Source organism: Pelodiscus sinensis, chromosome 32, assembly GCF_052426305.1.
Source record: "Pelodiscus sinensis isolate ZL-2025 chromosome 32, ASM5242630v1, whole genome shotgun sequence".
Classification (NCBI taxonomy): domain Eukaryota; kingdom Metazoa; phylum Chordata; order Testudines; family Trionychidae; genus Pelodiscus; species Pelodiscus sinensis.
The window spans coordinates 454,208-473,507 of NC_143083.1; the positions used below are offsets into that span (position 1 = coordinate 454,208).

A 19,300-nucleotide genomic window follows, 5' to 3' on the forward strand; every position below is an offset into this window, starting at 1 on the left:
TCTCACTTTTGATTAACTTTTTCCTATTCATTGGGATATTAAGGAAATTCATTTATCTGTATTTTCATCAGTGCATTATAAGCCTGCGGCTTTAAGCAGCAATACAGAACAGAAACACAAATCTTGATGTATGAAACTACTGACTGAATCAAATAAATACTTCCTGAAATTTTAAGATACCAGTAAAACAAAGTTACCTAAATGAACACGAGGTCCAGAACATTATTCAATTAGTTATCTTGGGGTATTTCTTTTCTTTTCCATTTATTTATCCATCACAAATAAAAGAACAAGGAAATCTTCTATCTATATATTTCTGAAATGTTCATCTGTCCATTTGTTCTGTCCATCTGAATCCATTTGTTCAAGAATTCCTCCTAAACGGTAAGAGCTAGAACCATCAAATTTGGTACATAGCTTCCTCTTACCCCCACTTAAACCAAGGTCCAGGGGTAGTTGTGCCAAGAAAACGGGAAGTGCTGGGAATGGGACTGTTTTCCATAACATGGAAAGGGAGGGGACTGAGAAAGGGAGGAACAGAGAGAGGAGGGACTCAATACTGAGAGAGGCCACTGAGGGCAGTTAGTGCAGAGGAGAGCTATATGAAGAGTGACCACTGGAGACAACTGTTACACCAAGAGTAGCCAGAAGGGCTGAGGCTCTGCCATCTTGCCTGCCACCAGACCAAGTAAGTAGCAACTCCTGCCCCAAACCTTTTCTCTACCCCACCCCCAGCCCTTGGCTGTAGTGCCAGAGGGGTGGAGAAGGCCCCTGGTGGCTGAAGGGGCTGAGGGAAGACAGAAAGCCCCTCAAAAATGAGGGCAGATGGGGGGCAAGAGAAAGCCCTGCTGGAGTGACCCCATGCCCTGAACCCCTCACCCCTCAATCATTCTCGCACACACACACCCACATGCCTAGCCTCCTGCCCAGCCTCCCGACGGCCCCAAGATCCTGACTCCTTCACTCTCCACACTACCAGCCCCCTGTCCTAAAGAATCCTAGGTAAGTCTTCTAGTACTATATATTTTAGTACTATATATTTTAGAAATGTGCATGTCTGTCTGGCCGGCCAACTGTAAATCCATCTGATCAAGAACTCCTCCTAAACAATAAGAGCTAGGACCACTACATTTGGTATGCAGCTTCCTTTTATCATAACTTACAGTAAGGTCTGTGTTTGGTTGTGTCAGGACAATTGGACGTACATGGAATTCAATTGTTTCTCATCAAATTGAAAGGAGGGGCTGATTGGAGGCACAGTTATACTGTAGAAGGACTACAAGAGGGCAGCAAGAGGCCAGAGATGGGGATCGAGACAGCTATAACTCTACTGGGACTCTGGGGTGTGTGTATGGAAAAAAGGAACACCTATCTACTGTATGTCAGAGAGTTCATGTGTGTGTGTCTCTGTCCCTCAGGTGGGGGACATGCACTCCTTTCCCTGGCCTTGACAGCTGCAGCAACTATGGACAGATGCTTCTCACCTGACCCTAAGCTGCTGTGGTGAGAGAGGGCCGGGGCAGCCTACATACTGAACCTCTCATCCCCCTTTATACAAAACTATTTGAGTTAAGGACCCAAGCAACACTGGATAAATCTTATAGGAGATCTATAGGCATTAAAACCTTCCACCAGCCCTTAAGAATAATACAAATGAGTGGGCTAAGAATTAAATAAGCTATTAAGATGGAAATAAAGGTCGCAAATCACCAACAAAAACTGATGGGAAAGTGATAGGGAGGAGTGTACTTATGCACCAGTATATCTTTAGGAATTTGTTTTCCTTTGAAAACTGTATCATTAAAAGTTGAGCATGTTCACAAGCTTACCTAAGGACTCTAAAATTTTAGACATTAATGAGAGCTAATATTCTTTTGGATGGGTCTCTTCTTCATCATTATGAAAAAAGAGTATGATGGACTCCTCAAATACTAGATTCAGATTTCTTTTAAAATTGAATGCAAGTTTATCAGCCAGAATAAAAAAAATACAAAAAAGCTTTTTACAAAGACAATCTTTCTAACAGCTCACCAAAAGACTACAAATAATAAAAAAAGTGCACAAAAAGTCAAAAATAAAGTGTTAAGCTAGCAATTTAGGAGAAAGATTGGATGGCTAACTATGAGTAAAGCTAATTGCTAACTGTTAGCCATACAATCTTTCTGATGTTCTGGGCTTCCCATAGGCCAGATTTACTTTTCTGGGATTCCAGAGTTAGTGGATTTTGTAGATCCCCTTAGGTTCTGGGGTGGGGACAAAAATTAGGGGTACAGTGTGCAGGACAGGGTTGCCAATGAGTGGGATAGGGATGGGGTGCAGGATCTGAGAGGGAGGTGGTGTGCAAAAAGGAAGAGGTTGTGAGGTGCAGAAGGCTGGGAGTAGGGTGTCTGGCCAGGGGGGAGGGAGATGGGGGCAGGGAGTGCCTGGAGCTAAAGCTGGGGGCAGAGTGGCTGAGGGGGTTCAGGGAAATGGGGGCAGGATGCCCCTGGGAACAGGGCTGGGGTCAAGGTGGCTGGGAGGGTGCAGGGAAACGGAGAGGCAGGGAGGCTGGGTGCAGTGCAGCAAGGTGGGGGTGGGTGAGTAGGTGACCCTGGGGTTTCTAGCCCTGCAGAGGATGGGATCCTGCAGGGGTCCAATCCATGGCACCGTGGGGGCTGAGCCGCTGATTGGCCCCTCCCTGCAGACTGCCATGGACTTCCTGGGAGGCGGCTGCAGTCCATTAGAGGTCCACAGACCACACTTTGAGAACCACTGAAATATACCTTTCTAACATTTCCTCTTGCAGGTGGCCTGCTACATATTAAGCTCAATGTGGCAAAAACGATGTTCTCAACTTGTCTGATAGTCTTTGTCTATATCTTGGGCACTTCCTCTCTCTCGCCTCTTCTCTGGGTTTCTAGCACCTTGTCTCAGCCTCTCAACCTTCAGACTGTCCAAAATGCTTCTGCCAAAATATTCATCCTCACAGACCACTCCTCATTTTCAGTCTCTTGCAGCAAGCTGAGATATGAATCTGCCCTGCTAGCGTGCCATGCTTTTACTGTCTATGGAAGCCCAGAGGCAGGCGAACACTGAGAAAGCGAATGGGGATGGAGTTCCCAGGAGAGAGCACATGAGCCTGGGCCGCACAGAGGAAAGCTGCACAGTAGGCGTGTGGCCAGGGCCCAGAGGCAGGCAGCTGCTGCTCCAAGGGGCACACAGAGATGGAGCTCCCGGAAGAGCGCGCCTGAGCCAGGGGCCTAGCCCAGGTTACCGGCACACACCAGAGCTGCTTGCTCGGGAGGAGATCTGCAGCACATCCCCCAAGCTCTCAGAGCAAAGCCACATGGCAGGCACATGGGCCAGGCAGGCTGGAGGCGGGGCCCAGATGCAGGTGGACACTGGTCCAGGGGACACACGGGGCTGGAGCTGCCACCACTGTCCCTCCCCCGCATTTCACAGAGCAGTCATGTAGTCAGGGCTCCTGGGGATGTAGAATGACATATGAAGTCACCCAATCATTCCGCAGGAAAAGGATTTTTACATATACATAGAGAGACTGATATTTTCTGTCTTTTTGTCTATTCCCTGCCCAGGCTTACCAACCAGGTGGAGCAGCAAAGGGGGCAGTTGCTTCAGGCTCTTTAAATCGCTGGTAGAACCCCAGGCAGCATTGAAGGGCTGGTGGGAGAGGCTAGCCTCTAGCCCTACCTGTTCTGCCCCAGGCCTCCCATCCTTTCCGGAAGCATGGAACTGGCCCCAGCCCCCCCTTGCCCAGGGACCCAGCAATTCTGTCAGCTGCCCTTCCCCTGTCTAATGGCTCCCAACATTCCATTATCTTCTTAGTCTGTTGCTGCGCATTGAGTGGATATTTTCTTTCTTGAGTGATAAGAGCTAATTTAGAGCCCATAATTTGGAATGAAAAACATAATCCCAACTCTACAGTGTACATTTTGTTGCATTTATGAAAGTTGACTTTCCTCTACCATTTTCTTGCCCAGTCACCCAGTGAGATCCCTTTGTCATTCCCTGCAGTCATCTTTGGGTATAACTATCTTGAGTAATTTTGATCATCTGTAACTCACCATCTGTGTTTCCTCCTGGCATTTCTGTCTCACATCATTTAGCATATCTTTCAGTTTGGCTTTCTGCTGGTCCATTTCATCTAAGCGATCTTGAGCATCTTGTTTCTGAGCTTCCAGCTCTTGCAAGTTACTTGTTTCTCTGTCTAAGTCATTTTGCAGTTCCTGAAAAAAGTTCCATGTTATAGACTATACTTAACTGATGTACTGTAACAAGTGGTTAACCTTAAAAATATTGTATATTATTCATTATATATTTGAAACAGTTTGTGCATCTGTCTGTCTGGGAGTCTGTTTGTTCAAGAACTCTTCCTAAATGGTAAAATGTAGGACAACCAAATTTGCTATGCAGCTTCCTTTTATTAACTCAGGGTTTGGTTGTGCCAAGAAAACAGGATGCACCTGGATATAAAATTGTTTCTCAGAAAAAGCTAAAGAAGGGGTCTGCTAGCATGCATAGTTTTACTGCAGAATAGCGACAAGGGTGGCGGCCATTCCTGTACGACAGTGGTCACCTTTCACAGGTAAGGTCCCTGTTCTAGTGACAGGCATTGTTGCTCCCCCCTTCCCATGCTGGTCCCCATACTCCACAACTGCAGCACAATCCACTCCTCCCAGCCCTTGGCCCTGTGCCGGACACAGGGTAGGAGGGTGCTGGGTGGGCAATGCAGCCCCTGCCACCCTTCTGGCCCTGGCCTAGTTCAGCTCCCACGGCTGTGAGACCCTGGGGAGCTGGCACCAGCCAGGTAACAAGGCACCTGCTGCTGCAGAGCAACCCCCATTGCTATTGGCAGCCCCTACGCAGCCGTGCTCATGCCACCCCGGCTGGCCTCAGGAAGCTGCTGAGCAACCCCTGGGGAGCAGCTGCCAGCTGGGTCAGGCAGCTCAGACGCTGCCCCGCCCTCTGCCCGGGGAGCAGCTGCTGGCTGGGTAGGTCAGCCCTGGCTGGACTCGGGGCATCCCTGAGCCCCCCACTCCTCCCAACCTCCCTGCTCTCACATCTGCAACCAGCCCTGACTCCTGCAACCTGCCTGCCCTGGCTACTCTGACTCTGGCATCCTCAACCCCTGACCCTCCGCATACCTTCCAAACGCCCTGCCCACACGCCTTCCCCCCACCTTCTGCCTGAGCCCCTACAAGGACCCGAATAGTATTAAATCCTCTAGTATTCTAAACTATTTGAATTTTACACTAACCAGCCTCAAAACAAGTTTTCAACAGAGCACAAAAATTAAATCATTGCTACAGGATATTCACTCCATGCCAGAATAAATATACCCAGATGAATTCATAAAAGTAGTAATGTGAAAGAAAATCAAAACCTGTTTAAAACATGGACGGTGCATTCTGTAGAATTTCAAAGAAATGTCATTAGTAATAATCCAGAGTTTTTACCTGAACTTCATTGGTTTTCTGTCTAATTGATTCCTCCTTTTCTCTAATGTCCTGCTCTAATGAATATTTTTCTCTGCAGGGAAAACAACTGAAGTAAGAAAATATTTTATAAAAACCAATTAAATGTTCCTTAGTAAACAATGCACAGATGAAAAAGTAATCCCACATTTATGTCATTCTTTTAACAAGTAATTAAGAAATATGCTCTTGCACTTTGAGAGACAAATCTATCCCACCAACCACACTTTTCATTTCATGCTCTAGAATCATAGAACTGGAAGAGACCTTGAGAGGTCATCGAGACTAGTCTCCTGCCCTCACAGCAAGACTAGACCAGCACCATCTAGATCATCTCTAATAGACGTCTATCCAACCAGCTCTTAAATATCTCCAGTGATGGAGATTCCACAATCCCCCTAGACAATTTATTCCATTGTTTAACCACCCTGACAGTTAGGAAGTTTTTCCTAATGTCCAACCTAAATCTACCTTGCTTCAATTTAAGCCCATTGCTTCTTGTTCTAGATTACAAGTGAACCTTCTAGGAACTGCTCAGTGCAATTAGTGGGAGTAACCATTAACTTCAATGATACACAGATAAGGCTCTTGACTTGTAGCATTCAAAAGACAATGTAGGACGGATAGAAGTAATAATTACCAGTAACAAACAGGAAGTAATATTGAAACTCTTCTACTAATCAGGCATTCAACTGTCCCATTTTAATGAAAAGGAAGATTTTAGTTTATGCAAAATGTGCTCGACTTACCTTGCAGTGACATTTCACAATGAATTACTATGGCTATAAATAAAAAAATATAGTGAACAATTGGGTTCAGCTATATAAAAGGTGATGGGGCCCTATTTTTGATTTAACCACACACACTTAAAAAACCCAAAAATCTATGGAACTGATAAATGCATCACTCCCCAATGAACTAAACTAAGAAAGCGGCAAGGAGTCCTGTGGCACCTTATAGACTAACTGAAGTGTAGGAGCATAAGCTTTCGTGGGCAAAGACCCACTTCGTCAGATGTATGTCACAGGACTCCTCGCCACTTTTGCAGATTCAGACTAACACGGCTACCCCTCTGATACTAAACTAAGAAAGGTTTCGTCTTTTTGGGAAAGCACAGATATTACAAATGCTTATGCAATTTTAGGACATCATAAGTAAGGAAAATCCTCCTTTTCCCAGATTCAGAACAGTCCACTAGATTTACCTCTGCAGCAGTGCAATTTCTTGACTAATATCATCGAGTTCTTTCACACCTGTAAATTCTCCTGATCCAACAGAACTTGAACTATCCTGTAAGAAAACAAAATATTCCACTATCAAGCAAGCCAAATTAGAAACAGAAACACATTCTCAGCAAAGACTGAAGACACAGAATCCACCCCTCACTTTGCTCTTCCCTAGCACCTTCCCTCAGAGAGCACAAAGTATTTTGTACAGCAAATGAGCAAGTTTCACAATGCTTTGTGGTGTAAGAGTGTAAAATTTATCCATTTTAACAGATGAGTTGCCTGAAGCACAGAGAAGTTAAGGGACCTGCCCAAGGTCAAGCCTTGAGCAAAAACTCTGGGATGAAATCATGGCCACACTGAAGTCAATAGGAGTTCTGGTATTGATTTCAACGTGGCCACGAGTCCTCGGTCAGTTTACTGTTCTTAGTACACAACATTCTGATTCCTGCATTCATCCATTTCCTTCAAAGCTGTAATTTAGTATAGTGACAGAAATTCATCATCAAACACAGAATATACTGGAAGTTAAAAGGGACTGATTCAAAGGTTCTCTCTCACTTCTTACGCAGGAAAATGCTCATTAAAGTCACTGAGGAAAGACCTCAAGATTAAAAACAGCATGTCTATTTCTCTGAAAAAGGGACAGTATTTGAGAGAGAAACTTCACTACACCGCATCCCCCTGCTGACAAAAAAATTACTCCATAACCCCAAGAGGAGGAAGGGAAGCCTGAGATCATCCAAGCTCTGCTGCTCCAGGTAGGAGGGAACCAAAGCTTGAGCTCCACTGCCCCAGAGTAGGATGCAAGGGACACAGCACAAGTTCAAGGCCGTTACCCCTAGCCAGGGGGTCTGCAACCTGAGCCCTTGCATCCAGTGCTGAAATCTAAATATTTCAGCTTCAACCCTGGGCAACAGGGCTTGGGCTTTGGCTTCAGCCCTGGGCCCCATCAAGTCCAAGCCACCCTTGGTGACCCCATTAAAACGGGATCACGATCCAATTTGAGAATCCCCGATTTACAAGTATTTAACTATATTTTATACAATACATTGCAAAAGATTTCTTACTATGTTAATTACTGTGATGAGAAAAATGGGCTCCCCCATACACTTGCACTATTCATTGTGAATCACCAGAAACAGAAGATACCTTCCAACTTGCTTGCCAAAATAGTTAAAGATGCGAGCTGCCATGTTAGTCTCTTACACACAAACAAGCCACTAATCAACATGAACAAAAAGCTAGTATACTGCACGCACAGATAGGTACCTATTTTTATGCTACCTTTAACTAAAAACATAGCAAATCACAAACATGAAACAATGAATTAAAGAACGGTTAAGATTTTTGCACCAGGATATACTTATTGGCAATTTAATATAAGTTACAAGCATAGTAAATTATTATGCCAATATTGAGCTTCCTATCAAAATAAATGCTTGAAAAAATAATGGCTTTCAGATTGCTGAAGGAGCTCATACTGCTGGGCAAACAGCAAGAAGTGATAGGCTCACATTGTAACAACACTGTTAGATATTAGAGGGCACTAGTGCTGAAGAAATGGGGAAAGATGCAAACATCAAGAACTCAAAGTTACAATTGACTACACAAACAAATTTGAATTCTTTGGGATTTTCCAATTACTCACACGACGCATTTCTGTTAGCGCGGAGATCTCAGTTCCTACAGGGGTCAAGTAACCTGACAGACTCTACAGAAAAAGGATATAGAAGAAATAGAAGAGCTTCAGAGAATAGTAACGAAAATAGTCACAAGCCTGGAAAGATTTCCATTTGAGTATAGAATGAAAAGATTAAGCCTAGTGTGTTTACATATAAAATTATAAGAAGTGACATGACACTGTATGCATCAGATGAGGGCAAACTGAGTATTAAGGAGGACATAGATGAAGGATGAGATACATTTGAAACAGATAAAAGGAAATTCTCCCCGTATAATCCCAGAAACACAAAATGCTTCAACCACCTGTAGAATTCACTGCTAAAAACTATTGAGGTAAAAAGCACAGACAGATTTAGAAAAGAATCAGACATTTTTGTGACTAACTAGAGTATTAATAATTCAGCTAATTTTACTAATATTAAAAAGGTAAAAAGTTTATCGCATGCTTTAGGAATAAGCCATTAATGCCTTTAGTGTCTGCATCTCTGATCTCTCCTCATACACTAAGAAAGATCCAGAGAAGCAGGAGGAAAATCTCTTTAAGGGTCCTTCTCTTATTTCCCATTTTCTGTGGGGCTTCCAAAAGCAATGTTCCTTCTACTTAAAAAAAAAAAAAAAAAAACGGAACAAGCTGCCAACTCCACTGAGCATTATGTTTTTGGCCCTGGTTAAAGTGAGTGGGGAGTAGGGGTGTGGGTGAATGAGAGAAAGCATGTGCAGGGGGAGTAAAGGGTGTGCAGAGGGGGCTGCTCCCCGGTGGCTCCTTCCCAACAGCACACATTAGTAATCCCTATTCCTAGGATTTCCTCTGAAACAGCTTTAGGAGCCTGGCCAGATGTGTGGGGTGGGCAGGAGGTGGTGGTGTCAAATGCACTCCCCTGAGTTGGGGGTTTCAGAACCCACCCTCCCCCAGTCTCTCTGCCTCCATTCCCTAGAGGCACTCACATTACAGAGCCAAGTCTGCAGCTCCCTCCTCTCTTGCCTCACGGCAATGACTGCATTCCTGGAAACCAACTGCCAGGCAGGCACACAAGGTATGTGTATGTGTCAGTGCTTTGGCCACATCAGGCTACAGCTCCAGAATTTCCACTGAGCTGTGCTGGCACCGCAGAGCCTGGCCAAGCCTCTCCCCTGAGAGCATCCTCAATGGGAGCCCTGGAGTGTGCCCCTAACACGTGGTCACCAACCCGTTGATCGTGATCGACTGTGGGGGTACGATCAGTTGATCACAAGGTGTTCCAGGTGCGCCCATTCTTCCCACCCCCCAAGGAGTAGGCAGCGCTGACACTACCTCTTGGGAAAATGGAAGTAGTGCCGACTTCCTGCAGCATGGGGAGGGAAGACCCGCAGCTGTGCGCCAGATCCAGGTATCAGGAAGCACGTGGGCTGCTCCTCCCCTCCCCAAACAGCTGGCATGCTTCCTGAAAAGCCAGGTCTGGTGTGCAGCCAGGGACTTCCTTCCCCATGTTTCCTGCCTTCCTTCCTTCCTGCACAGGAGGGGAGGGGTAGGAGTAGGAGTCCCAGGACTGCATGCCAGCTTCAACTTCAAGGAAGTGCGCCGGTTGTCGTGCGGAGGGGAGGAGCAGTGCGCGTGCTTGCTGAAATGCTGGACCTGGGGCACAGTCCTGGGACTCCTATTACCTACCTCCCCCTCCCCCCACACACACGCAGGAAGGCAGGCAGGAAGCACAGGGAAGGAAGTCACCAGCTGTGAACCAGATCCAACTTCTCAGGAAGTGCACCAGCTGTTTGAGGAGTGGAGGAACAGTGTGCATGCCTGCTGAAATGCCAGACCTGGCATGCAGCCGCGGGACCCCCCAGATACTGGCCAAGCTGTCCCTATCCTCTCCGCAGGCCAGACCCACAACAGCACCTCACCCAGACCTCTACGAGTACCCTGCCCCCTGTCCAGGCTTCCATCAGCAACCTGTCATCTCCCCAGGCCCCCACCAGCACCTTGCCCTGGTCCCGATTAGCACCCTGCTCCTGGCCAGACTCCCACCTACACCCTGCCCAAGCCCCCATCAGCACCCTGCTCCCTGGCGAGACCCCATCCAGCACCCTGTCCCTGCCTCGTGGACAGATACGCACCAGCACCCTGCTCCTGCCCCCTCCCTCCTGGTCAGACACCTACCCCCAATTTACTCCTGTACCCTATTTTCTACACAGATTCTGCACCCCCATCCTATCCCACTTACTGGCAGCCTTGCCCCGCACACTGGATCCCTCATTTTTGGCCCCACCTCAGAGTGTTGAGAGGCCAAATTCCACTAACTGTTGAACCCCAGAAGAGTTAATCTGGCCTTAGGCATTGAACCTCAGTCCTACATACCCTCCTCCTCCTCTCGTGGGGCTGGAGCACCAGGGGAGTGAGATGTCTCAGTTGGGCCCACATCAGTGAGGCTTGGAAAGATTTGGAGGGTGTTTTTTATTTTATTTTTTTGTTTCTCACTTGTGTGGTCCCCCACTGATTTTTCTATGGGTCAGTTACCCCTGACCCAAAACAGGTTCCCCACCCCTCCCATAAATAAAGACAATTGTGAAACATTTAGTGTTGGACATAATATTTTATTTAAAAATGAAGCCTGGCCAACTCGCCCCCAATTGGGGCCAAGCTCCCATCTGGCTGCAGCATCATAACCAGGGTTTGACAAGCAGAGGTGAGCCCCGCTTGCCAGCCGTGCAGTTTGTCACGCTGCACATGTGCTGATCGCGCTGCGGCACCATGCCGGGCTAAAATCTACTCACCACAGGCGAATAGACTGCCCTAATTGTCGAACCCTGATGGTAACACTCCTGCACTCCCACAGGCTCCAACCCAAAACCCATCACACACCTGATTCCCCCTGTCCTAAGTCCCTCACATTCCTGCACCTCTCATCCCCAGTCTTCTGTCACAACTCTCCTACATCATTCACACACTGCAAATCTGTGTCCTGAGCCCTTCATACTCCCAACCCCCCTGCCCTGAACCCCTCATACACTCCTGCACCCCCACAACCACAAGCCTGTGACTTGCTCAGCACCCCAACCCTCCACCTGACCCCAACACTCTCCAGCCTGAAGCCCCCTCCATGAACCAGCATCCCCTTCTCTTTCTCCTGCACCCAGATTTCCCCCACCCCCAGAGATTGCATCGCTCACCCCTTCCCACACCCAAATCCCACACCTACTCTCTGTGAGTGTGAGTAAGGGCTGGGGACAGCAAGTGATGGAGAGGAGGGGAGCAGAGAGGGTGGGGCCTCAAGGAAGGGGTGGGGTAGATCTTGGCTTGTTCTGACATTTAAAAACTGATCTTGGGTGTAAAAAGGTTGGAGACCTTAAGACTGGAAGGGTTTGCACTCCCCCTGCAGGAAAGAATGCACGCACCCTGCCACTAAACTGGGGGGAAAATGAGCAGAGGCCACACCACATCCTTACTGACACTTCACAGAGGAGACATGAGCAGCATGGCTACGTAGCCTACACAAAGAACACTGCCCCAAGGTTCTGTTCTTGGCTTGCTAGTCCTCACCCTATATTCCTTTTATTCTGGGTGATGTCATCTTCGCACTGGGATTTCATAGACATCCATTTCAATTACAGTACAACCCCTATTTACAAACTAATTAGGGACTGAGGCGTTCATAAAATTGAAAAATTCATAAAACTAAAAGCTGCAGTAGATATGATGCATAAGTACACTATGATACACTGCATTGCCTCCTTTTTGTCTTTCAAGCCACAGCAAAGAGATTTCCAATGCATGGAAGACATTGGGATGCAACTTATTCTTCACTGACATTCATTTACTTTACAGGCAGTCCCCGAGTTACGCGGATCCGACTTATGTCGGATCCGCAGTTACGAACGGGGCCGTCTCCCTGATCTCCAGCACACCAGGGAGAGGAAGCAAAGCCGCGGAGCCCGAGGGCAGCAGGACAGCCACGGCACATCTGGGCTGTCCCGCTGCCCCCGTGCTCCGCGGCTTTGCTCCGGACGCCTGTGGTACAGCAGCTGGGGTGCTGCCGGTTGGTCCTGTAGCACCGCTCTGGGCGCTACTGGACCAACCCAGCAGCACCCCAGCTGCTCTGCTCCAGGCGTGCTGATTCAGCCACTGCTGGTCAGTTTCAGCAGCGGCTGAATCAGGACGCCTGGGGCAAAGCAGCTTGGGTGCTGTGGGTTGGTCCAGTAGCGCCGAGGAGCGGCGGCGCTACTGGACCAACCCAGCAACACCCCAGCTGCTCTGTCCCAGGCGTCCCCAAGTCAGCCGCTGCTGAAACTGACCAGTGGCTGACTATAGGAAGCCCCTGCCCCGGGCTTCCTGGAATCAGCCGCTGATCAGTTTCAGCAGCAGCTGACCTGGGGATGCCTGGGGTTCTTAAGTTGAATCTGTATGTAAGTCAGAACTGGTGTCCAGATTCAGCCACTGTTGAAACTGATCAGTTTCAGCAGCGGCTGAATCTGGACGCCAGTTCCGACTTACATACAGATTCAACTTAAGAACAAACCTACAGTCCCTATCTTGTACGTAACCCGGGGACTGCCTGTACATAGGATTCCCTCCCCAGAGAAAAATGGTTTGTATCACTGGTGCTGGTACAATTACTAAACTGACGTTCTACAGAACCAACTTTTTAACAATCATTCCCCCGCGCCCCAAATGTTTATTTTTTATTTTTTCCATTTACAGTCCCTCGTTGTATGTTAAGATTGTAAGCTCTTTTGGAGAAGGGACTATCTTTATTCTATCTACTACCTAAGATCCACAAACCTGGAAATCCTGGACGCCCTATCATCTCAGGCATTGGCACTCTCACTGAAGGAATGTCTGGATATGAGCACTCTCTGCTCAGACCCTACGCCACCAGCACTCCCAGCTATCTCCATGATACCACTGATTTCCTGAGAAAACTTCCAGAAAACACCATCCTAGCCCCCGTGGATGTAGAGGCTCTCTACACAAACATCCCACACATAGATGGACTACAAGCTGTCAGGAACAGTATCCCTGATGATGCCACAGCACAGCTGGTGGCTGAGCTCTGTGACTTTATCCTCTCACACAATTATTTCATATTTGTGATAATATATACCTCCAGACCAGTGGCACCACTATGGGCACCCACATGACCCCACAATATGCCAACATTTTTATGGCTGACCCAGAACAACACTTCCTCAGCTCTCATCTACTCATGCCCCTTCTCTACCTACACTACACTGATGACATCTTCATCATCTGGACCTATGGGAAAGAAACTCTGGAAGAATTCCACCACGATTTCAACAGCTTCCACACCACCATCAACCTCAGCCTGGACCAGTCTACATGGGAGGTCCACTTCCTGGACACCATAGTGCAAATAACTGACGGTCACATAAACACCACCCTATATGAAAACCTATCAACCATGATGCCTACCTTCATGCCTCCAGCTTCCATCCCGGACACACCACACGATCCATTGTCTACAGCCAAGCCCTGAGGTACAACCGCATTTGCTCCAACCCCTCAGACAGAGACCAACACCTACAAGATCTTCACCAAGCATTCTTGAAACTACGATACCCAGATGAGGAAGTAAGGAAACAGATTAACAGAGCCAGACGTGTACCCAGTAGCCTCCTGCTGCGGGACAAGCCCAGGAAAGAAACCAACAGAACACCACTGGCCATCACCTACAGTCCTCAGCTAAAACCTCTCCAACACATCATCAGTGATCTACAACACATACTGGACAATGATCCCTCACTTTCACAAGCCTTGGGAAGCAGGCCAGTTCTCACCCACAGACAACCTGCCAACCTGAAGCATATTCTCACCAGCAACTATACACCGCACCATAGTAACTCTAACTCAGGAACCAATCCATGCAACAAACCTTGGTGCCAATTCTGCCCACATATCTACACCAGCAACACTATCACAGGACCTAACCAGATCAGCCACACCAACACTGGTTCATTCACCTGCACATCTACCAATGTAATATACGCCATCATGTGCCAACAATGCCCCTCTGCTATATACATCGGCCAAACTTGACAGTCCCTTCGTAAAAGAATAAATGGACACAAATCAGATAATAGGAATGGCAATATACAAAAACCTGTAGGGGAACACTTCAGCCTCCCTGGACATACAATAGCAGATCTAAAGGTAGCCATCCTGCAGCAAAAAAACTTAAAGACCAGACTTCAAAGAGAAACTGCTGAGCTACAGTTCATCTGCAAGTTTGGCACCATCAGCTTAGGATTAAGCAAAGATGGAGAATGGCTAGCTAATTACAAAAGCAGCTTCTCCTCTCTTGGTATTCACACCTCCAGATCAGCTGCTAGAAGTGGGCCTCATCCTCCCTGACTGAATTAACCTCATTATCTTTAGCCTGCATATTTATACCTGCCTCTGGATATTTCCAGTACATACATCTGATAAAGTGGGTCTTTGCCCACGAAAGCTTATGCTCCAATACATCGTTAGTCTATAAGGTGCTACAGGACTCCTTACCGCTTTTGCAGATCCACACTAACACAGCTACCCCTCTGATATTATCTTTATACTGTGTGTGTGTGTATAGTACCTATCAAAATTGGGTCAAGGTCTCTATCGCTTGAAGGTGCTACTGAAATACCCACCTTCCTCCAATCCCATCTCTTGATCTGTTTCTAATGACATCTGCCAGATGTCTCTCTGTTAAATGTTATGGGGACAAATCTAACTGTTGTTACTACAAAGCACTTCCACCAATCATCTGTTCTCTCTCACTGTTTTCTATGCCACTATCTTTTTTTATGCTCAGTCTTGCAACCTGGTATATATCTTCAACTTCTCCTCTTCCTCTGATTTTGCAAAATCTACACTGTGTCCTAATTATGCCACTTCTTCCTCTACAATGCCTACAAGCTATATTCTTTCCCTCTCAGTCCTGACAGCAAAACTTTTGCCCTTGATTACTTGCTTAACTTGTCTTTTCATTTTGCTCCTACTTTCTCTCCCCTTCCTCCTTCTTATCAGTCTTCCTTCAGTCTCCAAAGTTTGGAAATGATCCAAATATTTTCTCTATTAGTATAACTTTTCATATTGTATTGATTTACAAAGAAAGGCCAGCAATCCTAAAACATTTTATGAAGTTAAAAAATATTGTCCTGTTCACAAAGGTCAGAAATCTTAATTTTTTTTCTGAAGTTCAAAAAAATTAAAATATTTAGATCTCAAGTTTCAATGACATTTAAACACCTAAGTCACTTGTGAAAATGTTACTCATTGGGCTGGTCTGCACTATCAATGATATTGAGCTAAGTTATACAATTTCAGTTCTGTGAATAACGTAGCTGAATTTGATGTACTTCAGCTACTTTAGATCTACTTACTGCAGTGTGTCGACTGAAGGCACTCTCCTGTTAACTTCCCTTGCACTTCTCATTAAGGCAGAGTACCAGAGTAAGCAGTGGTCAATTTATCATGTCTATAGTAAACATGATAAATTGACCCCCACTGGATCACTGCCCTGTGAATCCATCCAGTAGTGAAGACATGCCCTTTATGTATCTAATAGCACAAGGATCAATGGCAACAAGAGTGAATGAAAAATTAAAATGCTGGATAAAAGGTTAAGAGTAAAAGGAAGAGATATACTTTATGAAGAGCAACTCCCATATACTTAAGCTTGCTAAGTATGGCAGAGTTCTGCTATCATCATGCATACCTTCATGACAATGATTGATAAAAAAGTCAAAATGTCACCACCACTTTTGTGGTGAAAGATACATGTTTTAACAAAACATTTAAACTGGAATAATTCCAGGCGCAAGTAAAGATTTCCTCTGGTAATTGTGAAACTGGTCTCATATTTATGAATGCTACCTGTGCAATGGACAACTTCTTTAATATGAATGTTTGCAATTTATAACCAATTCATGAAGCATTTTCTGAAATCTGAAAATCAGTTCTAAATAGTAGACAAACTTCTTGTAAGTTAAAGCAATAGAATATTACAAACTATAAATAAATAACAGCTCTCAAAACTAGTTACTTTCAAAGCAGCTATTGATCTAGTAGAACAATATATTTATTAATAACCAATTACTTACTTGTATGGGAGTATTTCTCTCTGCAGGAGGGATCATATCTGGGGACAACACCTGTGGAGGATCAATCCCTTTACTGACCTTCTGCTGAATGAAATACATGGCTAGTGCAAACTGATCTTTGCTTAGCTTTCCCATCTGTCTTGTATCTGCCAATGCCCTGTTAGAAATTGGTTATTCTTATCATAAGTCGAAATTGTTATAAACCAAACAACTATTATTATTATTATAATGAAATCTGAGATACAAATACATAGAATTTTATTGTTGTTTTGGCCTCAGAGCCCATTTCCCAAGTGGAAAAGTTTTACATGCTGAACTATGAATGTTTTATTAGATGCACTTAACTGAATTAAACATTGTTTTGTTCTTATGTTTTCCTGGAAAAAATGCCTTTGACCTTTTAGCCAGCTGAGTTATAGAACTGTTAAAAGTTTTCCCCATTCATGGAATAGTTTACATAATAGGAATACTGACTGCGTTATGCTATCAATACAGAGATACGATAAGCAGAGGTATGTTTTCAGTTTCATGGATTTCTCCAGTGCTTCGCAAGTAGAATCATAGTATCATAGAAATATAGACCAGGAAGGGACCGTTATAGGCCATTTAATGCTGGCAGGACTAAGTATCATCTAGATCATCCCTCATAAGTGTTTGTCTAACCAGTTCTTAAAAACTTCCAACAACAGAGAGTACATAACTCCCCTGAATAACCTGTTCCAGCATTTAACTACTCCTTATAGTTAGGAAGTTTTTCCTAATGTCTAACGTAAATCTCCTTTTAGGAATGTTAAAAAGGTTAACCATTTTAATTTAGGGTCCCGTCAGGTGGCCCACTGTCCAGCCCTTCCTTGGCCCTGGTCATGGGGTTCCGCCAGCACCTCCATGGCCGCGACTGCTCTGGCCTGACGTGGCTGGCTGCTGCCAGAGTTCACTGGCAAGGGCTGGTTAACTGGTAAGTATATTGGTAAGCCACATGCTTACTGGAATGCTTTCCAGTTAACATCTCCTTTGCTACAATTTAAGTCCATTACTTCTTGTCATGTCCGCAGTTAAGAACAATTTATCCCACTTTTATAACAACCAAGAGGACTGTTATGTCCCTCCTCAGTCTTCTCTTTTCCAGTCTAAGCAAACCCAATTTTTTCAATCTTTTCTCCTACAACATATTTTCTAGACATTTAATAATTTTTGTTGTTCTCCTCTGGACTTCCTCCAGTCTGTTCACATCCTTCCCAAAGTATGGTTTTTAGAACTAGACACAATACTTCATCTGAAGCCCAATCAATGCGAAGTAGACTAGAATAATTACTTCTCATATCTTGCTCTCAACACCCCTTCTAACACATCTGAGAGCGACTTTTCCTTTTTCTGCAACAGTATTTCATTGTTGACTCATATTTAGTTTGTGATCCACTACAACTCCCAGATCCTTTTCAGCAGTACTCCTGTCTAGCTGGTCATATTTCCCATTTTGTATTTGTGCAGTTCATTATTTCTTTGAAAGTACAGTAGTTTGCACTTGTCCTTACTAAATTTGATCGTATTTAATTCAGATCATTACTCCAGTTTGTTAAGATAATTTTTAATTCTAATTCTGTCCTCCAAAGCATTTACAACCTCTCCCAGATTGATACTGTCCACAAACTTAGTAGATATGCTCTCTTTGCCATTATTCAAATCCTTTATGAAAACACTGAACAGGACTGGACACAGATCTCTTCAGCCCCCTCAATATGCACTTCTGGCTTGAGTGTAAACAACTGATAACCACTCTGAGTATGGTTTTCCAGCCACTCACGCACCCATCTTATAATAAGTTCATTCAAGCTACATTTCTCTAATTTATTTATGAGATGGTTATGTGAGATAGTATCAAAAGCCTTACTAAAATCAAGATATCTCACATCTGATTCACCTTCATCCATAGGGCTCCTTACCCCATCAAATAAACAGCTTTAATCTGAATATTAGAGGAAAGGAAGAAAATGTATTTTGCTGCTCTCCTTGAGAGAATTTATGAATTTCTCCTTACTTACAAATGCATACAATTGTGTTGGGATATTATAGTAAAAGCAGCAGCACTACATATATGAAAAAGAATAGCAGTGGCAGCTAACAAGAGCATTGTTAGCAACACATTTCTGGATGAGAAATGCTATTTCCTAGAGTCAACTAGCAGAAAAACAATCAAACTGAAGCAAAATCAAAACAACCAATGATGAATCCTTACCATATGTGTGCTAGAAGATTCTGAGACAGGCCTGAGTGTATAAAAATATCCTTCACTTCTTGGCCACTTACATAGCCATCCATGTCCATATCGGTTTTTAAGAAAATTTCATCGTATCGCGACTTATCAGACATTGGTACCACCCAATTCACAGATGGCTGAAAAACAAAATCAATTACAACCTTAATTAATACCCTGAGGACTCACATTGACAGTACTCAGCGTTATGTATATGTCCACAGAAATTGAAGGGTGCATAATATATTATAGGATCAACCCACTAACATTTCCCTTCCCTTCAGTAACATATAACAAAAACTGAGAAACAGAATGTTCATAATATGAGTACGTGCTTTCTACTCACATAGAGACTTACTAGAAGATTTACTTGGCATTGCTCACATCCTTAACTCAAACAATTGTTGTTTTTGTTAATTTAAATCATTGCTCTGGGGTGAGGTTGGGGATGAGAGGTTCAGTGTCCAGGCTGCCCCAGGAAAAGAGGACTACCACAGTCCTCTCATCACATCAGCTTGGGGCCAGGTGAGAAGTGCCTGTCCATGGCCAATGCAGCAGGTACAGCCAGGTGAGGGGTGTATTAGGGATGT

The 19,300-nt window shown here is 45.0% G+C and overlaps 1 protein-coding gene across 9 annotated transcripts in view; it reads right to left on the bottom strand.

Annotated features, from left to right (window-relative positions):
• EPS15L1 (epidermal growth factor receptor pathway substrate 15 like 1) overlaps positions 1-19,300 on the bottom strand; it is a 118,657-nt gene that overhangs the window by 73,489 nt on the left and 25,868 nt on the right. For 5 of the 9 annotated variants that reach the window (XM_075903360.2, XM_075903356.2, XM_075903363.2 and 2 more), the window contains 6 exons: positions 18,693-18,850; positions 16,460-16,616; positions 8,352-8,414; positions 6,679-6,764; positions 5,457-5,544; positions 4,065-4,226 (listed from right to left, as the gene is read on the bottom strand). In XM_075903360.2, coding sequence (XP_075759475.1) covers positions 4,065-4,226; positions 5,457-5,544; positions 6,679-6,764; positions 8,352-8,414; positions 16,460-16,616; positions 18,693-18,850 — 714 coding nt within the window. The remainder of the gene's footprint in view (positions 1-4,064; positions 4,227-5,456; positions 5,545-6,678; positions 6,765-8,351; positions 8,415-16,459; positions 16,617-18,692; positions 18,851-19,300) is intronic. The other 4 variants (XM_075903362.2, XM_075903359.2, XM_075903357.2 and 1 more) reach the window with 3 other exon arrangements.